Here is a 21,079-nt window from a genome sequence, read left to right as displayed (position 1 = left end):
CTTACAATGCTCCTTGCCATCCTGATTTTGTTTCCTCTTGGCACTTCCCCCTTGTCTTCTGACACCTCCTCAAACACAGTCCCTGGGGCCAGGCCACACCACATAGCTCTTAGCACGGGTAAAAAGCCCGTGCTGGAGGTTGAAGCAAAGAGGCACAGTTGCTCCCCGTTTCCCAGTACAGTATGTTACAAAGGGCTGTAGCAAAGCTTGGCCGCCTGACAGTTTCGTTTGCAAGAGCATTGGCTCCTTTCCAAGCAATTCTTTCAGGTCTCATTGTTTGGTAGGAAACAAACAAGGGGAACAGCACTGGGTGGGCACACCAGAAGAGGGTCTAAATATAGCAGGGCAGCATTGAGGGAGCCAGGCTTCTTGGCAAAAGCTTACTTTTAAGACGACAAAACCACTTAGCTAGTCTACAGAAAAGACGCCAGGTCTGCTGTAAGCACCCCAGTTACACAGGAGAGGGTTCTAGATGTCCTGACTGTACTGGCCAGCTACAACAATGCTACACTAGCCATGAAAGTAGCCAGTATAGCTGTGTAAGTAAATGCAAAGCACAGAGAGAACATTACTGGTTCCAGCCTGAAGTCTTCTGAGTACTTTCTGCTATAATTCACACCCAGTATAACTTCAGCATGAGTCAGGAAATAATCTGAACTACAGATTTAGACAATGAGGTGTCAGCAAGCCAAGCCCTTTTGACCTGAGATGGAAAGAGGATAACTTTGTGCCACCTTTGCCTGGAGGTGTTGAGACTCAGCAGGATTCAAACTAAATAATGTTGCTGACAGCACTGCAGGGCTGGTGACGTTTCTGAAAGCAGAGGAAAAGAGAAAGCAAGTGTGCCAAAGAAGTTTAAAAACATCCTCCACAACTTGGCACATCCCCACTGAAAACACATTCCGCTAGAACAGCCAGGACACAGGTAAGGAAATGTTAAAGGAGAAATGTGGCTTTTCCCGAGGGAGTATATGGAGAGCTTTAACATTATGCATCCTGAGAGAGGGGACACTTAAATCTCAGGCAAAAGGAATCTCCCCACATAGCTGATTTTCCTGCCCAATACCTTCAGCATTTGAGAGCACAGTAGAAAGGCAAGTTGTTTTTCCACTTAACCTAGGCACATGTCTGACCATTAAGAGAGGTGTGATGTAAGGCAGGAAGAAAAAGCTTAGAAGGAAGAGGGGATATGATCAGCCTTGCAGAGAAGACAATAGTAGATCATTTGTGCAGACCCACCAGTGCATTTCCTACGGGGATTTAGCTCAGTGAGTAGAAATAAGAAACAACAACTGTGCCTGAGTCTGCCACTTGCAGAAACACCTGGCCATGCTTGACACAGCTGCAAGCACTCCACCCATCACAGCTGACAGCCCTCTTGTAGAGGTGTTTGCAAAGGGGATGTGTGGCTTTTGCAAACTGGTATTTCCACTCTTTCCCTCTTCCTGCCACCAAATCATACTTTGCCTTGTTAGAGACATAGAGAAGGGGTGAAGTAGCAGACTGTCCTAGTTGAAGATCACCACCACAGCTGGTGATTCTTCATTGGAACTCATCCTTGTGGTAGATGTTCAGGCATAATAAAAGGAATCTTAGTTGAAAGCCTGTGCTAAAACAAGACATAGCTCTCTCATAGAAAAGATGGTTCTTGCAAGTGATCAAGAGAAGACCTCAGAATAAAAGAAGTCAAGTTTTAAGTGACTTCTAAAAATAGCATGAAACAGGCTAGCTTTTATCCCTAAAATAGTGACCATCCCCTGAGCTATTTGTTGCCTTTTTTTTCGCAACTGAAAAAAAGATTATTATGAAACAGCCCTTATCTTCTACAGAAAGTGATCAAAATGGATGATTGCTTGAGTGAACCGCTAAACTCATTTCTTTTCTCCCTTTCAGCGTAGTTCTTATAATATAGATTATCTCTCAGCCCTTAGCCTTGCATCACTGTTAAAATAATGCAAGTGCAATGGACTGCTGTTTTCATGCAATCAGGTTAACCCACAACTTCCTTCTCCCACGGAAACATGATCAGCAGAACAGATAATAAGAGAGGTACATGTGAAAGTAGAAATATAGGCAGTGAAGTGGGTGCTGGTGTGTCTTCTGAGTGGTGGCGAGCTGGGCTAATCAGAAATTATATATGTGGAGTCTTTTACAGAATACTACTAATGCTGTTGTTTGGCACAATTGAGAGAGACTAACTGACTAAATCGTTTCTCTTTTTGCATTATAGGCCTCTGGCTCAACAGATTTTTCATTACTGTTAGGACAGTCTTTATAGGTTAAAGGGTAGGGGAAACTGCAATAAAACCAGTGGGTTGCAAATGTGGAGGAAGAGATTGATACTTGAAACTCTTCTGTTATCCCTTAGACTGTTACAGTAAAGCTGCTGGACATAGTGACTAAGCAGTGGGTGTCTGAAGGGATAGATAGATCTCCTCAGGATTTTCTTCCCCAATGAGCTGAGTTTTCTCAGCTCCTAGAGTTTCTATCTGCGCTTGAGAATCCTGGTTATCACTTGTGTTCACAGTCTGGTAAGACATGAGAAGAAATGAGCTTATAGTTAAGGCATTTGCCTTGTTTGCAGGTGCTGTTGATTTGGCTTTTTGCTTTGCTGTAGAGTCACAATGTAGTTTTAAGCAAGTTGTTTAATTTCTGTATTTCTCTTTGGTTAGCTGGTCAGGAGGGAAAAAGCAGGAAAAACATGATCTGGTTTGGTGAGAATCCTTATTTTTGTTATTTGCATTGATGCAATGTGTTGAAGAAATAAAATCTCTCTATGAAATACTACTTTGCTTGTACTCAGCATAGAGTTGCCAGCGCCTCTTCCATGTTATCCTAAAAATTGCTGGCAGGATGCTCTTGAAAAGGCCTCTGTGATTTTGAAATGGCTCCATCATGTGAGGTTTGTGGTCTTCCTGCCTCACCAAATGGGTCATCTCGTTGGTAAGATACTTGGAGAAGATTCAGAACATGCCTCTGAGATGAAGGAATACATTGCTAGCTCTGTGGCTTGTCTAATAGATTTTTTTTTTCTTTGAAAGTTTGCTTTATAACACTATCATATATTATCGAGCTATCAATAGAGTTTTACACAGAGAGACACAAACCCTTTCTGTAATGGTCTTTATGTTGTTTAAATAACAAACAATTGGAGATCCCCGTCAAGAATTAGGGTTCCTCCATGCTAGATGCTGGACAAACACAGGATTAGGCAAACGTCAACACAAATGGTTCAGACAAGTTTGTGCTCTGAGAAAGGGAATGGAGATGTGTTCCTCATCTTGTTTTCTGTATGCAAGATGTCTCTGAAATGACCGTGAAAAATAAAAGAAGGCAATCTGGCTAAAAACATATTTGCACGTTTTGTAGTTGTGCTGTGTATGGTCAGTACTGAATATCATGCTATTTTAGGCTACTTAGAATCATAAAATCATTTAGGTTGGAAAAGACCTTTAAGATAATTGAGTCCAACCATTAACAAAGCACTGCCAAGTCCACTACTAAACCATATCCCTACGTGCCACATCTACGTGTCTTATGTACCTCAGATTTCATTTCACCTGGGACAATAATCAAGGAGGTAGCCAACTCAGAATATTCTGTGATTCTGTAAATATATCTGCTCCCAATATATCAGTGACTACATCTGGTCCTCTGGTCGAAAATCCTTGCCCTATGCCCTAACCAGCAAAAGGGGAAAAAGTACCCTCCTGGTAGAAGGGGCATTCCATTTATTTTCTGGTTGCTGTCGATGTGATTGATATCACAGCATGACGCAGACTCATAACTAGAACCTTCTGGGCAAAGGACTGTTTACCTCCTAGTTACACTGTCATGTCGTGGGCAGGCAGCCAGCAGCAAGGAGAATCAGTAGCACATGTGAGGTGCCTCCTTCACTTGTAACTGAAGTGCTGGGATCTGCAAAGTAGCTAACAAAACAGTTGCACAAGGCAGACAGACACACAGAGCAAGGTGTGTCACGATGGGTCAAGAGGGTCCTCTGGAAGGCCAGAAAGGGAGGTGAGAGCTGAGAACACGGGGCTTGTGTGGCTGGGAATGGGTGAAATTAGGAACAAAGAGTGGTAGGTGCCCTGTGCCAAGGGTCAACCCCATAGTCTGTGGTCTGAAATGTACTCAGAGAAACAAAAGCCTTCATGCCAGCCTTTGGCTTCACAATACTCTCCGGCTTTGGCTACAGAGATGGGAGTAGACAGGAAACTGGGCTGGAGAGAGGCAGGAGAGGAAGGAGAGTATGTTGAGGGGTGGGGAGGGAGGGTGAACTGCCGTGTCAGAGTCTAACAATGAACTGTCTGTGTCAGGAAAACAGACGTACTTGGCAGGGCTATTTTTAGGGGCTCAGATCTCCCCCTCCCTGGGTCTTCCACGCCCCCTCTTCTGTGCTGAGTGGCGCCTGGCAGATGGAGATTTAGAGGCCATAGATAGGAAAGAGCTCAAACACAGCGAAGGAAATGCATCAGGGAGGGGAGAGATGAGTGCCCAGAAATAGCCTGTGCAACGCCTCTGCCGTGGCCCCCGACTCTTGCAAGGGGAAGAAATACTTAGACCTAATGGCCAAAGCTGTTCCCCGGGCTCTCTGATTGCTTTGGGTGTCCCAATACCTTGCCTGTGAGAGCAGAGAGAACTGTACAGTAGTTATCTGTACTGCGTTCATTGACACGCAACACTGGCTCACCACATCCGTTCTCAAGCCGAAGGGTGGGTGAGGCACTGCCGATCAGCAGTGAAGCGGACTGGGGAGGGGCCACACGTTCCTGTGTGAACCTGTGGCCCTTGCTGACAGGGAGGCCTTTGTGACTAACCTGAAGTCCTGACCTATATTTACAGATTCAAAGGGAAGGAATTAAAGTAATGTCGTGGCCCATGGCTTCAAGATTTTGGCTGTGGTACTGTGAGGCAGCTGGCCATCACAGTGGGCATACGGCAGCAAAGACAAGGAAGGAATCTTTACAGGGAGATGATTGTTAGGAGAGCTCTGGCTTGGCTTTGTGTTGCTCTTATTCTGCAGACTCACTTTTTTCTTTTTCTATTTTTTTTAGGAGGGAGAGAAATTCCCCCTTCTTTTCCATCTGTTTCAGCTTTGAACTCTGCTTTGCTTTCCTTACTTTTTGCCTGAGCTCTTTTCCTCTCCAACTTTGCCTGATCTTGTCTGTGAAAGCTTTTCCAGGAGGGGCACTGGCTTACTCCTTAGCCATGCTCACTCAAACTAGTGCAGAGACCTGGGTTGCGCAAATCCAGACTTCTTATTTTTTCCTCTCCGAAGGAGAACATCGCCTCTTTCCCTCAGAAAAATCCCTTGGCTCAGCACTGATTTCAGGCTCCGATATGAAGTGCTTTGTTTGTAAAGCCTCCCTTGTTTGGCTCACGCTCACCTTGCCTGACCTTCTCCTCCTTCTCCTCCTCCTCCTCCTCCTCCTCCTGGCCACAGGATCCCTAGGCAATCCTGCAGTGACCTCCCCTCTGTCCTCTTGCTGAACCTCATCCCGGCACGGGAAAAGCCACCCCAGTAGAGCAGCCTGCCTGGCAAGATCTCTCCTGGAGCTCCTCATATCGTCTTTCACTCACTGCAGCACATGCCTCTTTCACCTCGCTTGTCATACCATTTCCTTTCTTCATCTCTCTCTTTCTTCTGTGGGAATGAGGAGCTGGGCATCAGCACAAGGCAGCAGGGAAAGCAAATCTACAGTGCCTGAAAGAGCCTCTGTGAATAAAGTAAGAATGTTCCCTGTTTTCTTTCTATCTCCTCTTCTTTACTTGTGCTTCAAATACTGCTTTTTCTTGTCATAGGGTGGTAGTCTCTTTCCTTTGCCCACCACAGCACCCAGGTGGCAATGGCTGCTGGTGGATCCTACAGCCTGTCTCTGGATAGTCATGGTCCAGTGTCCTGACTGGGGTCAGGCAGCAGAGCACAGTCCCCAGATAATCAAAATCAGACAGCAGCACGCAATTACTGCAGTGTTCATCGGTCACCAAGGCCCACCACCATGGCTTCCAAAGTTGTCACCTCCCTCAGTGGCTGCAGGCAATGGCCACAGAGCCAACTCCAAGAAATAGCTTCCAACTGAAAACGTCTACTGGCCTGTAAGAAATACCAAGGTGTGAGGGTGATGAGCTGACCCAGCAGTGCTGCTGAGTGCCCATGCTCTGGGCCTGTGGGCTTTGGATCAGGGCTGTGCAAGGGAGGAGAGAGGTTCCATGCTGCATGGGATTCTCCCCACTGCCCTTGAGGCCATAGCTCCCTCGCTGATGACACAAGGAAACTCTATACATGCAGGGGTTAATTTTATTTATTAAATTTATTTTTTTTTTAATGAAGCCATCCTCTTTTGCGGACATCCTGCTTGGATAAACTTGCAAGGGAGGAGTGGAAAACCATATCTAGCACAAGGCAGTTCAGTGGAAGTGAGACAGGAGTGTGGTACAGTGGGTCACCAGGGAGAAGGCCCAGGTAAAGGCTGTGGACACAGACCCTGTTAGTGATGTGACCTCCATCTTATGTAGAGCAACAGAGGAGACAAGCACAGAGAGGTTAAACATCCTGTTTGGTTTGTGGAGGAAGGGGTCTGCAGAACTTCAAAGAAGATGGTATGGTTCTTTGCCGTGGTGAACCTCTTTTCCCACTGCTGGTCCAGTGCTGGGACTCAGCCATGTGGGAGAGGGCTGGTGTCTGCAGGAGGACATGCCTGCTCCACAAGAGGGCAAGGAGAGGGCTTTATCTTCTTACAGAGGGCAGCCAACCACCCGGGCAGTGGGAGGATGGCCTGGCAGGACATCCAGGCCTGAGCGTCCTGTTGTCTGCCCAACCCGTCTGAAGTCTGCCCTTGGCAGGCAGGCAGGATGCGCTGTGGCACGCAATGGCTTTGGCGGCACGCCGGGACTGGGAGGGATCCCGTGCACTGACTTGACATCAAGGTGCTGTGAGAAGCCCAGAATAAATTCAAGGAAGTTTTAAGTGTTTCATGAGGACTGAGGATTCCTGAGAACAGCCACTGGTCTGGTGGTGAGAGGTCAGTTTCCTCCTTAGCCTGGGAGCAGAAGGCAGGGATATGGCAGGCCAAACATCTCTATGACACTTTCAGCAAATCATTTTCCCCTCAACCTGTCAGTCATCAAGCTGTAAAATGGGGATAATTATGATAATTGCAGTGATAAACCGTACAATAGGAGTTATAGTTGCGCAAGGTCCTTCACTGGGGCTCTCAATTGGTTTTCTTGTGTGTAAAGTGGCAACATCCAACACTTCTAAAGAAAACAAAATCACCATTTCAACAGACAGAACCTGAATTGATTTTGGTGGTGGTCAGATCACAGACAGCCTTGATTTTTCTGAAAAATTACTCTGAAAATAAAGGGGTGCAGTGGTGAGTTTGTAGAGGGCTATGGGAGGAGATGGGGTTTGTCGCTGTGCCAGGGTGCAGAGTCCAGGGTTGTGGAGGGATGTGGGTTAAGGGACTCCTTTGCCTTGTTCCTGGAGAGTTTTCCTTTGAACCCAAATTACTCTCCTTGTCTTTGGTCTGATTTTTGGTGAAAAGCTGCAATTTCCTGTTTTTCATTTGCTTGTTTATTTTTCCACCCAGACCCACACAGCTACATTTGGCACAGTGAAGAGGGATCAGTGAAGACTTAGCAGAGTCAGTTTTGCCTCCCTAGGTATGCTGGTGGGCATACACAGCCCTTTAAAAAAGTTTGAATTTCCAGGATAAAAAAATGTGGAGTAAGTGCAAGTGACTGCTCCTATGAGTGGAGGTAGGCATGCACTGAAAAGTGAACTAGAAAAGTGGTTCGTGAGGGAGAGGGGGGAGATGACATAGACAAGACTCACGGCCTGAAGGCAGACCTATCCCGTTTCCCTTCTTGCTGCTACTGAGTCATTTCAGCTCCTTATCTAAACTCCCTTTGTTGGTGAAGGGGAGCCTTTTTTGGGAGCTCACTCAAAAGTATGTGAACTTAGATGCCCGGACAGCATCTGTTTCTGCTTGCCGGGGAGGAGGGAGCTGAAGGTTTCCCTCCTCCCCCCTTTTCTTAGTTTCCCAACTTTCAGCCCCCTCCTCGAGCTTCAGTAGCTCCAGCCTGCACCGTTGCAAGGGAAGGCAAATCCTGAAGTCACAGAGTCGTGTTTGAGGGCAGGAAGCCGCCTCGTGACGAAGAACAAGATGAACAGAGGCAGAGATTTACTGGACAGGCTCCTGGTCTCTTTCCTCCTCGCTGGACCCTCCTCGGGCCTTTGCAGAGCTGAGCGTTGGTAGAGCAGGAAGCGCCTGACCGCTCCACAGGCTGCGTCCCGGCTCGCACTGATTTCCTCTCAGGCAGCCCGTTATCTGCCGACCGTCAGGACGAATTTTCCCTCTTCCTCCCCCTGTCCCCGTCCCTGTCCCCCAACTCCTTTCCCTGCCTTCCCTCAGCCTCTCACGCACACACACACATTTAAGTGCCAAAAACCGTCCTCCGCCCCCCTCCTCAGCTAACTTCCTTTCAGCATTTTTTTGAGCTGGATAATCCTAGGATTTGTAAAACGGGGGAAAGGAGAGAGCGAGTGAGCGGGAGTCAGGACAGGAAGCTGGTTTCTCATTCCTCTAACTGTCCAAAGGCAGGAGGAGGGGAAGGGGGGGGAGCCAAAGAGGAGCCTTGTGCAGACTCTTCCCCGGCCCCTTTTCATTAGTCCGTTTGAACTTCCAGTCTCCTCCGAAAGCCAAGAGGAGGACGACCAGACTGGGACGCTTTCTGCTGGAAGTGGCGACAGCGCAACTGACGAAACCCAGAAGGTGGCCGTGGAGGGTCCCAGGACTGCGCTGAGGGCAAGACATCCCCCCTCCACCTCCTGCCCCCAGTTTGCCAGCTCTGATGCGGGCACCCATCCACCACCCACTTCCCTCTGATGAGAACCCTTCCGGGCTCAGGCTATGATCGCTGCTGCTGCTGGCTGTGGAGCCTCTTCTCACCCTGACCTTCCTCTGCCACAGGAGCAGCCCAACATCTGGTGGGGATTAATGTTTACTTCTCTGGCTGGACGCTGTACAGGACCCCCGATGTTGCTCCCCGGGAGCGGGACACGGGCGGTGGTCTGAGGAGAAGAGCAAGATTTTTGTCACCCAGCGTGAGGTTGGGGGGAGGGGGGCAAGGCAGGAGGGGAGGCGAACCTCTTTTGGGACTAACCTCATGAAGAACAAGGGAGCCAAACAGAAACTCAAGAGGAAGGGAGCTGCGAGCGCATTCGGCTGCGACCTGACGGAGTATCTCGAGAGCTCTGGGCAGGATGGTAAATGCTTCTTTATTCTCACTATGGTTGCAGAGAAGCAGAGTGCACGTCCCTCTTTTTTGACTAGTAGGACAGCAAACCAGATCTTTCCCAAGGCTAAGGGTTAGACAACCTGGAGCTGGTTTATCCCTGGGAAGTGGAGTCACTGTCCCATTACTCACAATGAATGAACGATCACAAGATTGCTTTGGTGATGCGTTTGCATGACCCTTGCATGAGTAGCACTGTGCATGGGGAAAGGACTGGGCTAGAGCTCTTGAGCTGTCTATGTGTGTACAGAGGCAGCCAGACATATGTTGTGATGCCCTCTCCCATCTGCCTGGCTGTGGAAAAGAGTAGCAGGCTTTTAGAGAGTCAGGTTTGAAAATCTGAGCTGTGCTTGGTGTTGTCTCCTCCATGACTTCAAAATCCTGCTGAAGTCCATGAGACTAGAATTTTGTAGTTCCCATGTTGTCCTTTCACTGCTGGAGAGAGACAGGACAGAGATTGGGGTATGGGGTAGAGTAGGGTATGTGTAGGGGGCAGCTGAGCTAATATGTTCACTACCCTACCTGTATCTTCCTCTCCTCCTCCTCCTGACCTCAGTACCCCCAGGTATCTGATAAGAACACTGTAGCTCAGACAAAAGGTAACTCCAATAAAGTCAGAGGGTCCTGAGTTTGAAATGGTTAGTCACTGATGAGGGAAGGAGCAGAACGATTTTTAAAGTGGTTTGGATGACGACAGAAGCTGTTGTGAGTTTGGCAGGCAGAAAGACCTGCAGTTTAGCAAGAGGAAAAAATAAATACATGCCCATTAACCATCTCTGATGTTAGCATTATGATCCAGGCTTAGCATTATGTTCCAGTTTGAATTAACTAACTTTTACCAATGTCAGGTTACTCTGAGCAAAAAAAAAAAAAAGACTTCTAGCAGAAATGTCAGCTTTGTACAGGCAGGGCTGTACAATCAGGTCTTTCATTTGCTGATGAGCATGGCTGATGAAGTGCAGTGTGGAACCGCACTGGCAGAGGGATGGACTGCATAACAGCAGTCCTTTCCATTGCACAGTGAAGAGGGCAGTACATGTAACACTAAGATAAAATGTTATATATGTACATTTACTTATAAATGGGGGAAAACCAGTCATTCTATTTCACTGTGGATTGTCCGCAATAGGTACTGCACCTTTTAACTTATATGGCCCTCAATGGCTATTGAATTGAGATAGGAAAATTTCATGAACTGTTGTCCCTTTGGCAGTGCGAGGTGCAGATAGGTGAATTCCATCCAGTGCTAACATGAACTGCTGTGGTGGATGAACTATTCACAGCTGTTTACAGGACCACTGGAAAACAACTCAGGGAAGGCAGGCACAGGCAGTATATTTACTTGAAGCAGCAAGGGGAATTTTAAAGGGAGAAGCATAGCTACTGCAGTAGAAATTAGGCTAGAAGAGCTAAAATCTATGTTTGCTGGGGAGGAGGGAGCTCAAGGATTCACTCCCCCCTCTCCTTGGTTTCCCAGGTTTCTACCTCCTTCTTGCACTTCAGTAGCTCCCATAGTTTTTTGAAAATAGTTGTTTTGAACACAAGAAAGGACTTTGTCTCAGTTCTCATTTGTGGGTTGGTTCACAGTTCCAACCTACTTATGTCTCTGTGCTGGGGAGCAGTGGGGGAGAATATGAAGTTCCTTTCCCTTTATGCAGTACTGCAGTTTGTTAAATACCACATCCCATTGCCCAGTGCGTTGGGATCCAGAAATGAAGGACTCACTTGTTATAGGTTTATTGGCAAGGGTGTAAGCTAGACTGTACAGTTCGATTCATCAGGACAGGGAGAGAAGAAATGAAAGTATTAGAGATATTCATTTCTTTGCTAGTAGGGCTCTCAGGATCAATAGGAATGTGACCAAGTATGCCAAGGTGGGAAAAAAGGAAGGTTCAGATGTCATCAGGACATCACAAACATGCAACCTGTAACTATACCAAATTAGAAGAGCATTTAGGGTATGAGAGATGATTGATTTGGGGGACAATTGAATTGTCCCGCTAAGAATTATTTCCAGTGACAAGTAAGTGCTCCTGCAAGCAGGAGACTTTGATAGAGACATAAAGTGGTAGTTTTCTTTCTGCTTTAGATAGTACTATGTGTTTAACTGGTGGGATACAGGCTCAGGTTGTTCCCTGCTAGGAAGCAATGAAGTTATAAGACTGTTCATGGTATCTGGAAGTGATGAGGAGCAGAAGAGCACTTTGGCTGCTGTCCAGAAAATATTTTGTTCTGGGGTTTTCTGAAAGCAGGTTTTAAAGTGCACCCAGAAGGGTTAACTGGAAAAGAAGATGCTGTAGGACAGGCAGGACATGAGTCATGTTACTTGTGGTTTTGTGCTCAGGTATGCTTTATGCCATCCTACAGTGCTGTTTTGTGTGACTTGTCCTGCACAGGCAAAGGGATGTGTAGACCTGCTTTGCTGGTGCTGGCAAAAGGAACACAGGGGATGGCCAAGGCTGGTGTAGATAATTCAATCTGACTTTTTTCCCTCTTGATGAGTACATGGCCTTTACATTTAGGGGGTGCTACACTAGTTGTATGTTGTTTTGTGCAGGAGAGGCACAACTTGAGTCTCTACATGCTTGTGGTTGTTGAAGAGCAGCTTGAGCTTTCTGCAAGGACCTTAGTCCCTGTGTTGTTGCCAAATTCCAGTGGAGCGAATTATATTCTACTTAAGGTATCAGCATTTCCTCTCCTCTCATTTAACTGTTTAATAACTTGCTATGATCCACTTCAGAGATGGCTGAAGATCCTGCTGTCTCCCCTACCAGGCAAATATACTTAAGCCTCTATTAGAAAGAACTTCATAATATAATAAAAACTGCGACAGAACTACAAAGTGTTTAAAAACAGCCAAATGGAAAGACTTTAGCAGGTACAGTGGGGTAGCTCAGGAGGCAAAAATGTGATACAAAGCCTAAGTCAGTTCTTCAAATCTGACACAGGTCAGTGGTGATGGACAGATGTTGCTGTCTGGTGGCTGGTTAGAATATCATGTGTTAAATTTACTGTGTTTCAAGACAGTTCCCGTCACTACCACATTTGACCCTACTTGGCCTTTTCCTGCTGGCAGTCTCTACACAGACACTGGTCATGCTCCTTATGGGGGCAGACTGCTATCAGTGCTCACAAGCATTTGAAATCATGACTCAGGCCACAAAACCCACGACATTAAATAAAAATCAGTGCTGGGTTCTTTGTCTGCTTTCTGTTTTCTGAAACTTCAGTGTGCATCTGAGTTATTTTTTCAAATCTAAGCCCTCTGGTAAGAGGGCCAGAAACTTGGGGAAAAATCAACTTTACTTCCTCCCCACTACAATTATCAAACAATGACTTGAATAGCGGTGTGTTTGAGGCCAAGCTCACATAGGACATAAAGGCATGGTGGCTGGAAATACCAATGAGTAAAAGTTGTCTAATTTTACATAGTCCCGACTGTGTTGCTGTCAGCACTGAATCCACATCGAAAGTCAAATGATCGTTTGGATTATCGGAGCTTCACTAGAAAGCAGTGTCTATGCCCAGGCTTTGGACACGGATAGGCACCAATGCAGGAGGAAGTTAATGCCCTCTTCTAAAACATTTTCCTATGTCAAACTTCATTGAAGTGTACAGGTGCAATGGGGCTGACAGATAACAGCCTCGAAGGATTAACATTAGAATGAGGTTTTAGCCTCTTGATAACCAACTTGGTTTCCAGAGGAGAAAAACACATTGTGCCTCTACTGAAGTCAATGGAAGCTGCACGTCACGCCCTCAGTTTCTGTAATAACAACAGTATAATTTCCTAGTGATGGATGGGCCAGCAGAGAAGACAAGACACAAAGTTGTGCACCGTCTTTAGCTGGGGCAGGACAGTCTGAACTGGTTAAGAAAACAGTCAGAGAGAGCAGTCTTGCTTCTGGTTTTATCACAGAAGTGTTGTAAGAGGAGGCTGTTGTAAGAGTCAAAGCTGTTAAAGTGAGAGGGACTAAGTCAAAATGGAGTTTAATATTCCCAATGCTTCTAACTGTGAGACATTCAGACTGGGATTTCAGATACACAACCAGGTACAACTTCCCTTTTTAGAATGGAAATATACACATCATCTAGAGAAATTAGATTGTGCTGGTAAAAGGTAGTCCAATCTTTTGCACAGTAACTTCTTCCAATCTGCACCTACCTTTGCTTCATTTGCTTAGAGCCAGGAAGAATAAGGCTAAATTGTTTCCTTCATTTTTCAGTATGGTGGTGTCCTGATGATGTGCTAGGAGATGCTGCCAGGACCGCAAAAAGCAAAGTCTCAGATTCGATGCCTTGTTCTTAGGGTGCAGGTCAGCTCTATAAGTCTGAGATTCCCCTATTTGCTGGAGAGTTAATTCTGCTGTTGCTGTACCCCTCTGTGGTTTCTTCCACATCTGTTTCCTGCCTGATGTTGTCTGGTTGGGATGCAATGAGCTCAGCTTTTCCTCTCAACCCCCTCCCACACTCCCCACAGCTCCCTCAATGACTCTCATCCTGAGCCTGTAGCACCCAAAGCACTTTCTAGCCCTTCATCTAATGCTGCCTATTGGCTTTGGTGTTTTTTGTTGTTGTTGTTGTTTTGTTTTGTTGGGTTTTTTTTGCTTTAGAAAAAGGGTCATGTCATTTCAGAAGCTTTGAAGCTACCAACTCCCTTGTGCTCCCCACTTGAAGCTGCTTCTTGCCATGGCAGAAAGCAAGGCCAGCCAGCAGCACTCCCTGAGGCTGGGGAGGGAAAGGGAGCTGTTGTCTGCAAATGCAGCACAGAGAGATGTGAGGAAAACCTTACAAGACCCTGAATTGAAGTTTGGGAAAGGAGACAATGATATGGCTAGCCCATATGATACTCTTTTACGCTGTGTGGTTGTGCAATGACTGCTTCTGTGTTGTCACAACTGCATTTGAATGAAAGGATAAGGGAAGTTTTAATTTATCGCTAGTGATCTCAGAAACATGGTAGTGCTGGCTCCACAATCAGGATCCTAAATGTTGTTGAGAGCTGCAGTAGGTACAAATTTCGCTGTAGGATAGGCAAGTAGTTCTGAGGGAAAATTGTAACTGTAATTTCAGCAATAATGTGCTTTGTGCAAAGGAAAGATGGCATTGGATACTCTTTAGGCTGTGTTGGTGCAGCCCCTTAAGCATATTAACTTCTGCCTGATTTTGGTGGTTTGTATTTCATAGTGAAGCTGCCTTGTCCATCCTTGAATGGATGAAAAGACCTGTCACTCAGTAAAAGAGTAGTTTGCTTTGAGAACAGAGTCCCTTTGGAGCCAATCATTAAACCTGCTACCCAGATGTGAAGCAGCTTTTCTGGGTCATGTGGCTTCTCTTTCTCACACTTGCATGTGCAGCTGCATGTGTTTATGGGATAAGAGCATGCAGATACAAGCAGGAGAGTGCTTGCAAGTCCATAGCACAGGTAAGTGTGTACCACACAAAGGTGCATTTCTGTTTGCTTAGTACGTTCTTTTAAGCTGCCTCTCTTGTGGTGATATTTCAAAGTGAATGCATACCCATACTTTTGGATAGGTGCTTTTGGTTAGTGATGCATGCAGAAAATCCTGGGAAATCTGCTGAAGGGTCATTAATGGCAAAGTGGAGGAAAAAGACGCCTTTTTTTTTTTTTTTAAGTCCCCTTGGAAAAATGAAAATGCCACACGCTCATTTAATCTGCTGCAGAAGAATGAAGGGCTGCATTCATCCTGCTCTCAAAATTAGAAACTGTGGCACTGGGGATTTCTGTCTCAAAAACTGATCAAGCTGAAAAGAAACCTTTTTCTGTAGCCAAATTGCTTTCAACCTAGATCTCTTCCCTGACCTGCCTTACTCTGTGGCTATGCAAACACTTGTCTCCATTCAAGGAAGGAAGTGGCAGGGGCTGGGATGAGAACAGGACAAGAATGGCCTCTTGGGCTGGCTTGGAAATGCATCATCAGTCCTTTTTTATTGTGTGATGTGCTGTTGTGGTCTGTTCTACATTTTCACAGTGCTGATATGCTGAGAAGCCCCATGACCTTCTCTCTATGGGGTCTATTCCTGGCTATAGTCATGCAGGCTGTGTGGATATTTAAGGATGCATCCCTCATCTCTGTGATAGGAGTAAAAGGGACAGCTCTGAAGTTGGGGGCAAAAGAAGTGGGATTGTACTATTGCACAGTATAGGAGAGCTGAGGCAGAGGGGCGCTGAGAGGTGAGTACATGTATTGGCAGTGAACAAGCTGGGCTGGGCTTGAAGGGAAGACAGCTCCTTACCCTTTCAGAGACTGCCAAGGCATGTCCAGCAGACAGCAGAGTGAGAAACTCTGCTGCCAAAATGGACAGTGTGAGGGAAATTATTAATAATGTAAATCTTGCTTTTTCTCCACCCGCTCTCACAAGCAGAGCATCACATTTTGAGTCCCAGATACCAGCCTCTATGGCAACAAGTGAGAGCAAAAAGACACTGGGAACAACGGGAGCAGAAGCCATCTGCTTGCTTCTGCTACTCTGCTGTTCCTCCTTGTTTTGGATGATGTTTGTGTTACTTGCTCAATCTGTTTCTGGTTCCTGGGAGCTGGATTTTTTGTGTCTCTGTAGCACAGTGTTACTGCCATTTAACATTCATGTTGCGAGCTCAGCTCCTTGTTCTGTATTGACTTTCCATTGCTAGCAGTGTGTGATTAGCAGAGAGCTCTTCCATGTTGCCTCCTGCTTTACATTTTCCTTACTGAGGACCACAGGAGGCAGATGTGTCGTTTGCATGCACTGAGCCCCACTTTGATCCTGCCTTCTCCCCCACCCACTGCGAACAGCATGAATCACATGTCTTGCCTGCACGTTTGAGATTAGAAAATGTATTTTGATTTAGCAAGTGTTTTCTCTTTGTTGGTAACAGCTGATTTCATCTGAACATGGAAACCAAGGAGTGAACCAAACTTCACTGCTTGTGGTATCACAGCTCTCAAAGGTGGATGAAATGCTGGCACTGCACAGGGTGGATGTACAACACAGGCTGATTTAGACATGATGAAAAAGCCTGGGAGATCCCCATTGGTCCGGGGGGCTTGGATCCAAAGTTTTGGGTTTGGAGAGCTCATGGCACAAACAAAATACTAGAAAGCTCGAATCTGTAACTTGGGCTTTGCATATATATGTGACGCAGTTCTACAGCAGCAACATTTGCTGTTACTCAGGGTTGTGCCAAAAATTTATGTTCCAGTGTTTCTCCTTTAATGGTAGTAAGAGAAATGAAAACAGCCTGCCAGTAACGGCATACCCAGCCCTGCTCTGAAGGGCCTGGGTTGGGGTGGCTGGCAGATGGACTGCCCACATCATGGCTTGGACTGGATCTCTCATCTGGAGAGTGATTAAAGGATGCAGAGCTACCAGCATCTGCCTCCAGTCCTGAACCACCACCAAGGCACCAGACGCACTTAAAACTTTGACATGGAAACCTACAGATACCTTATTAAAATGCAAAGGCTGCTAAATAGCTGCACTGCTGGTTGTTTTAAGGGTGAGTAGTGTTGCTAGCTGCCTACTAGTGGCTCCTCTCCATACATTCCCAGAGCCTCAAACCCCAGCTGTCTTTTGTTTGTATGCCAGAACCTTCAGCTTCTCTGCTGATAACTTCAGTTAATGTGTTTTGCATTGTCAACAAAAAAAAAAAAGGAAAAAGAATGTGCAGCATGTTTACAATGGCCACAGACAGAGAACAGTGTAACATAAATTGAATTTAGTGTTAAATGAAATAACGTTGTGCAACCGTGCTGACTTTATTATTAACTTTCATACTTAATTCAATAATGTAGACCTCTGTTTTCTATATTTATCTGAAACCACAAGCAGTCTGTCTAATCTTCTGCACCAGTGTGATTTCAGATATGAAAGTACTTACCATGGGCTTAAAACCTAGCTTATTGTCAGATTTTGTGGCCTGTGCATATAATGAAGTTAAAGACACCAATACCAAAGTTCACCCTCACTCAAGTTGCAGATCAATGCTATCCTTGTGTGTGAGGGTGAGGAGTTCAGCCCCTAATGCTACAAGTCTTTTGGCACGTAAGAAGACAGGAAAGTCCCAGTCCTCTTCTGTTTCATCCTCCTGCCTTGAACATGACACTGCAGCTGGATTAGATTCCCCATTTTCACCTCAGTGGAGGCCCTTTTGATTTTTACAGTGCACCAAGAGGGGCAGAACGAAATTCATGCTTTTTGCATTTGCCTTCAGTTCCTCTACCTCAGCTGCTGTGTTCCCATTTGGGAGCAGCAGCCTGGCCTAGGCTCAAACCAGCCTTCCTCCATCCTGCTGTCAGCAGCTGATAATGTGTGTGACAGACCGAGTTCCAAGCAATGTTGGGTTGGCTTGGTGGCTGCCTTGACTTAGGTGAGTTAATGTTCATATAGGAAGAGTTATCTTAGCAGCAGCAAAAAATGTTACAGAATCACATGACTACTGAGGTGATCAGGGACTTCTTGAGACTCTGTACACCAAAACCTCTGCTCAAGTAGGGTCATCTTGAGCCAGTTGCCCAGAACTGTGTCCAGCTGAGTTTTGAATATCTCCACAGATGAAGACTCGACAACATCTGTGATTACCATCACAGTAAAAAGTATTGTGTTCAGATGTAGTCTCATGGTTTTTAATTTGTGTGTTTTGTATTGTCAGTAGGCACCACTGAGAAGAGACTGGCTCCCTTTTCTTCACTTCCTCCCATCAGATATTCATTCACATTGATAGATCCCTCCTGATCCATCTCTTACCCAGGCTGAACAATCCCAGGTTCTCCTCATATGAGAGATGCTCCAGTCCCTTAATCATCTCTGTGGCCCTCATCTGAGCTTGCTGTAGTAAGTCCTTCTTGTACTGGACACAGGATTCCAGATGTGGACTCAATGGTGCAGAGGGGAAGGATCTTCCCCCCTCAGCCCCCCTCCTCCTAATTCTTCTGGTGTTCTTAAGTAATTGATACAGTTACTTATCAGAAATTTGCCTTGCTATCCCATCTTAGGCTGTAAAATTCAGTCAATAACTAATGTGCAATTGGGACAGTGTAAAGGATCCTTTCTGCCCTGGTAAACGCTTGAAATGAATTGTCTTTTCATAAAGGGTCCCTGTTCTTTAATGGTTTCTGCAGTTTTGCTGCTGGCCAGCTCAAATGAATTAATGTATGCTTTATATAATACACTGATATGCTGCATCTTCTGAAAGCTGAGTAGAGCCTTGGCTTAATAGAAAGTCTACAAATAATACTTTGAAGCACCACCCTTTCCTCAAGCAGTGGTTGTAACTATCCCACCTCTCCCTCCCCAAAAAGCTACTGTGCACTGAACCAGGACACTGTGGCCAGGCTTCTTTTTTTGTGGTGGCTGTTACAAGCCCTTCTCCAGCACAGGGATTGAGCAAGGGGAAGGGAAACGTGCATCCCTCTGCAGGATTCTCAGCTGTGGCTGCTGCTCTTAGAAATACGCCCTGAGCAGCTGAGTTGGTTTCGTAGCCATTTATCTCTAGCTCCTCTCACTGCCCTCTTCTACACTCAAGGCTCAGCTAACTAAATGCCTTTGGAAATGCTATTATCTCCTGTGCTCTCTGGGGCCAGGAGCAGCGTGAAGATTTATCATGTGGAACAGGAGGCTTTGTTTAGTTCTATAAAGTACAGAACAGTTAAAGAAAGAACAAAAAAAAAACAAACCCTAAACCAAATGCAAAGCTCTCTTTAAATCTTGTGTCCTCTCTTTGCTCTCTCCAATCTGGGAATGTACACGTATTTGGTTTTATAATGTCATTAAATACTGGCACATGAGGAAATGGTTAGCGGAGATATACCTCTATCTCTGAAATAGGGATTGAACATCCAAAAGGCCAGAAGATGTTCGTGATGTAACTAAGTTGTTTAACTTATTTCCTAAAGAGCATTAGACAGGAGACCAGGTCAGATTCTCCAGTATAAACTTCATTTAAAGGATACCACTGCTGGTTTTCACTAAATACAGCAGCATTGGTACTGCCTTTCTATCTGAAAGGTACTGAACGTGCTCACAAATTTTCTCTACATCTGGAATCCAGGGTTGAGAATCTAGGCTAGGTCTGTGCCTGAGCTCGCCGTCTGTAGTCACCGGCTCATAGAAAAATGCTGATTTAGCAGACACAGAACACTGGGAGAGAAGGGGTGTGGGTGTGTGTATGTGTGTGTGAGTATCTGGATAGGAATATTGAAGCTGGGATATTTTTGATACTACTGGTATTTTGCATTTTACCATCTCAGCAGCAAATGTGACTGTCAGTACTGTTGCAGACAGTCATCTTGGCAGCACAACATGGCCATCCAGCATGTGGAAAACCCTTTGCTCCATGTGCAACTAGTGTTTGTTTTTCTATTCATCTTTCATTATGGTGCCACTGCTAGTGGTGGCAGTCACATTTCAAGAGGTTTGGAGGTGTGATCAGGCAGGGTGAGCCTCCTTCTGGAGCCATTGCATTTGTGCTGCAATTTGTGTGAAATAAATAAGCTCTCAGTGGAACTGAATTGTTTTCTTTCCTTGTGCAAATTCAGAGAGGGGAACAGCTTCAGCACTTTGCTCTTTCTCTCTTTATCTTCTCAGTGTGCTCCCCTTGGCACTGCATTTTCCTTACCCTTGCCCTGGTCAGGTAGTTTCAGATACTCAAGAGGCTAAGTGAGAACAAACTCTCTTGTGAGATTTATTGCATCTTCTGCTTCTAATCAAGCCAGAAAAATAGAGCAACAGACTTCCTTCTATAATCCTGTTCTCTCCATTCCAGTCCCAACTGGAAACCAGAAGTACAACAGGGAGGAATGCAGGGGAAAAAAAAAAAAGTTAAAACAAATGTCCTGGAATCTCTAAAAAGAGCGTGGAGGCCTGAGGCGATGGCTCAGGGTTACAGTGGGGCTGTGGAGGATTCTCCCTTCTCTCAAGTGTTTTCGGTTCCCACTATTTAGTTGGAGCTTTTTTTTATCCCCTCCTGTCCCCCTCCATTTCAATAACTTTATTGCCAGGATGGCAGCATGCACATGTTGCCAAAGTCAATACATCAAGCGTCTGTGCCTAAGGCAGGCTTAGGCAGAGAAATGAGAAGAGCTGGTTTTGATCCATTGAGTCCATCATTCTTCCCTCCTGGCTCAATAGTGGGTTACATACTGCTGGCTGAGCTTTGCTGTGTAAAGCCACAAACGGGGTCCGAGTCAGGAAATTCAGTTCTGTATCCCAGTAACTTTAGTTTGGGCTCACTTTCCAGACTTGCCAGAACCTAGATGAGGAATGAGATACTCCTGCTGCCAGATCAGGTGGATGCAGGTGACCCAGTGCCTACTGTCCTCGGAGTGGCAGACACAGAACGGTGGTGCAGGCAGCCCTCTGTTGCTGCTCACAAACCTGCTTGAGGTGGGGAAGAACTGATGTGATAAATACAAAGAAGGGCTATAAGTCCTAATTAGGCCTCATTTCTAGCCTGCTAAAATACCCATCTGTCACTCTGCTGCAATAATGAGATTTGAGAAGATTAACTGGATACTACTTAGGCTTCTCAGCACGGCAGCTCAGTAAGTGTGCTGCTGTTCAGCTTTAAGCCACGCTTGCAGCAATTACACCCTAAGCAGGTTTATGTCTGGTTAGTGCTTGTATGGGAGTGGCCAAAAAAAATCTGCTATAGGAATGGAGTGAGTGATTCAGAAGATGGCAAGCGTGGTTATTGATTCAGTCAACTTGCTGCTTTGGCATCATTTGGAGAAATGTTGCCATTTGAGCACAGGGTAAAACAAGGACCTCAATGCTT

At 45.8% G+C, this 21,079-nt stretch overlaps 1 protein-coding gene across 1 annotated transcript in view; it reads left to right on the top strand.

Moving 5' to 3' along the window:
• Nucleotides 1–8,419: 8,419 nt before the first annotated feature.
• The window catches only part of ARHGAP31 (Rho GTPase activating protein 31), a 58,992-nt gene continuing 46,332 nt past the window's right edge, over nt 8,420–21,079 (top strand). Inside the window, exon 1 of the mRNA XM_050333151.1 lies at nt 8,420–9,274. Within this exon, the coding sequence (XP_050189108.1) occupies nt 9,175–9,274 (100 nt within the window). The 5' untranslated portion in view covers nt 8,420–9,174. The remainder of the gene's footprint in view (nt 9,275–21,079) is intronic.

Source organism: Myiozetetes cayanensis, unplaced genomic scaffold (genome assembly GCF_022539395.1).
Source record: "Myiozetetes cayanensis isolate MyiCay16 unplaced genomic scaffold, myiCay2020 scf5-8, whole genome shotgun sequence".
NCBI lineage: Eukaryota > Metazoa > Chordata > Aves > Passeriformes > Tyrannidae > Myiozetetes > Myiozetetes cayanensis.
Note: the sequence above shows the minus strand (reverse complement) of the source record. Positions and strands in the feature narration are given on the sequence as shown.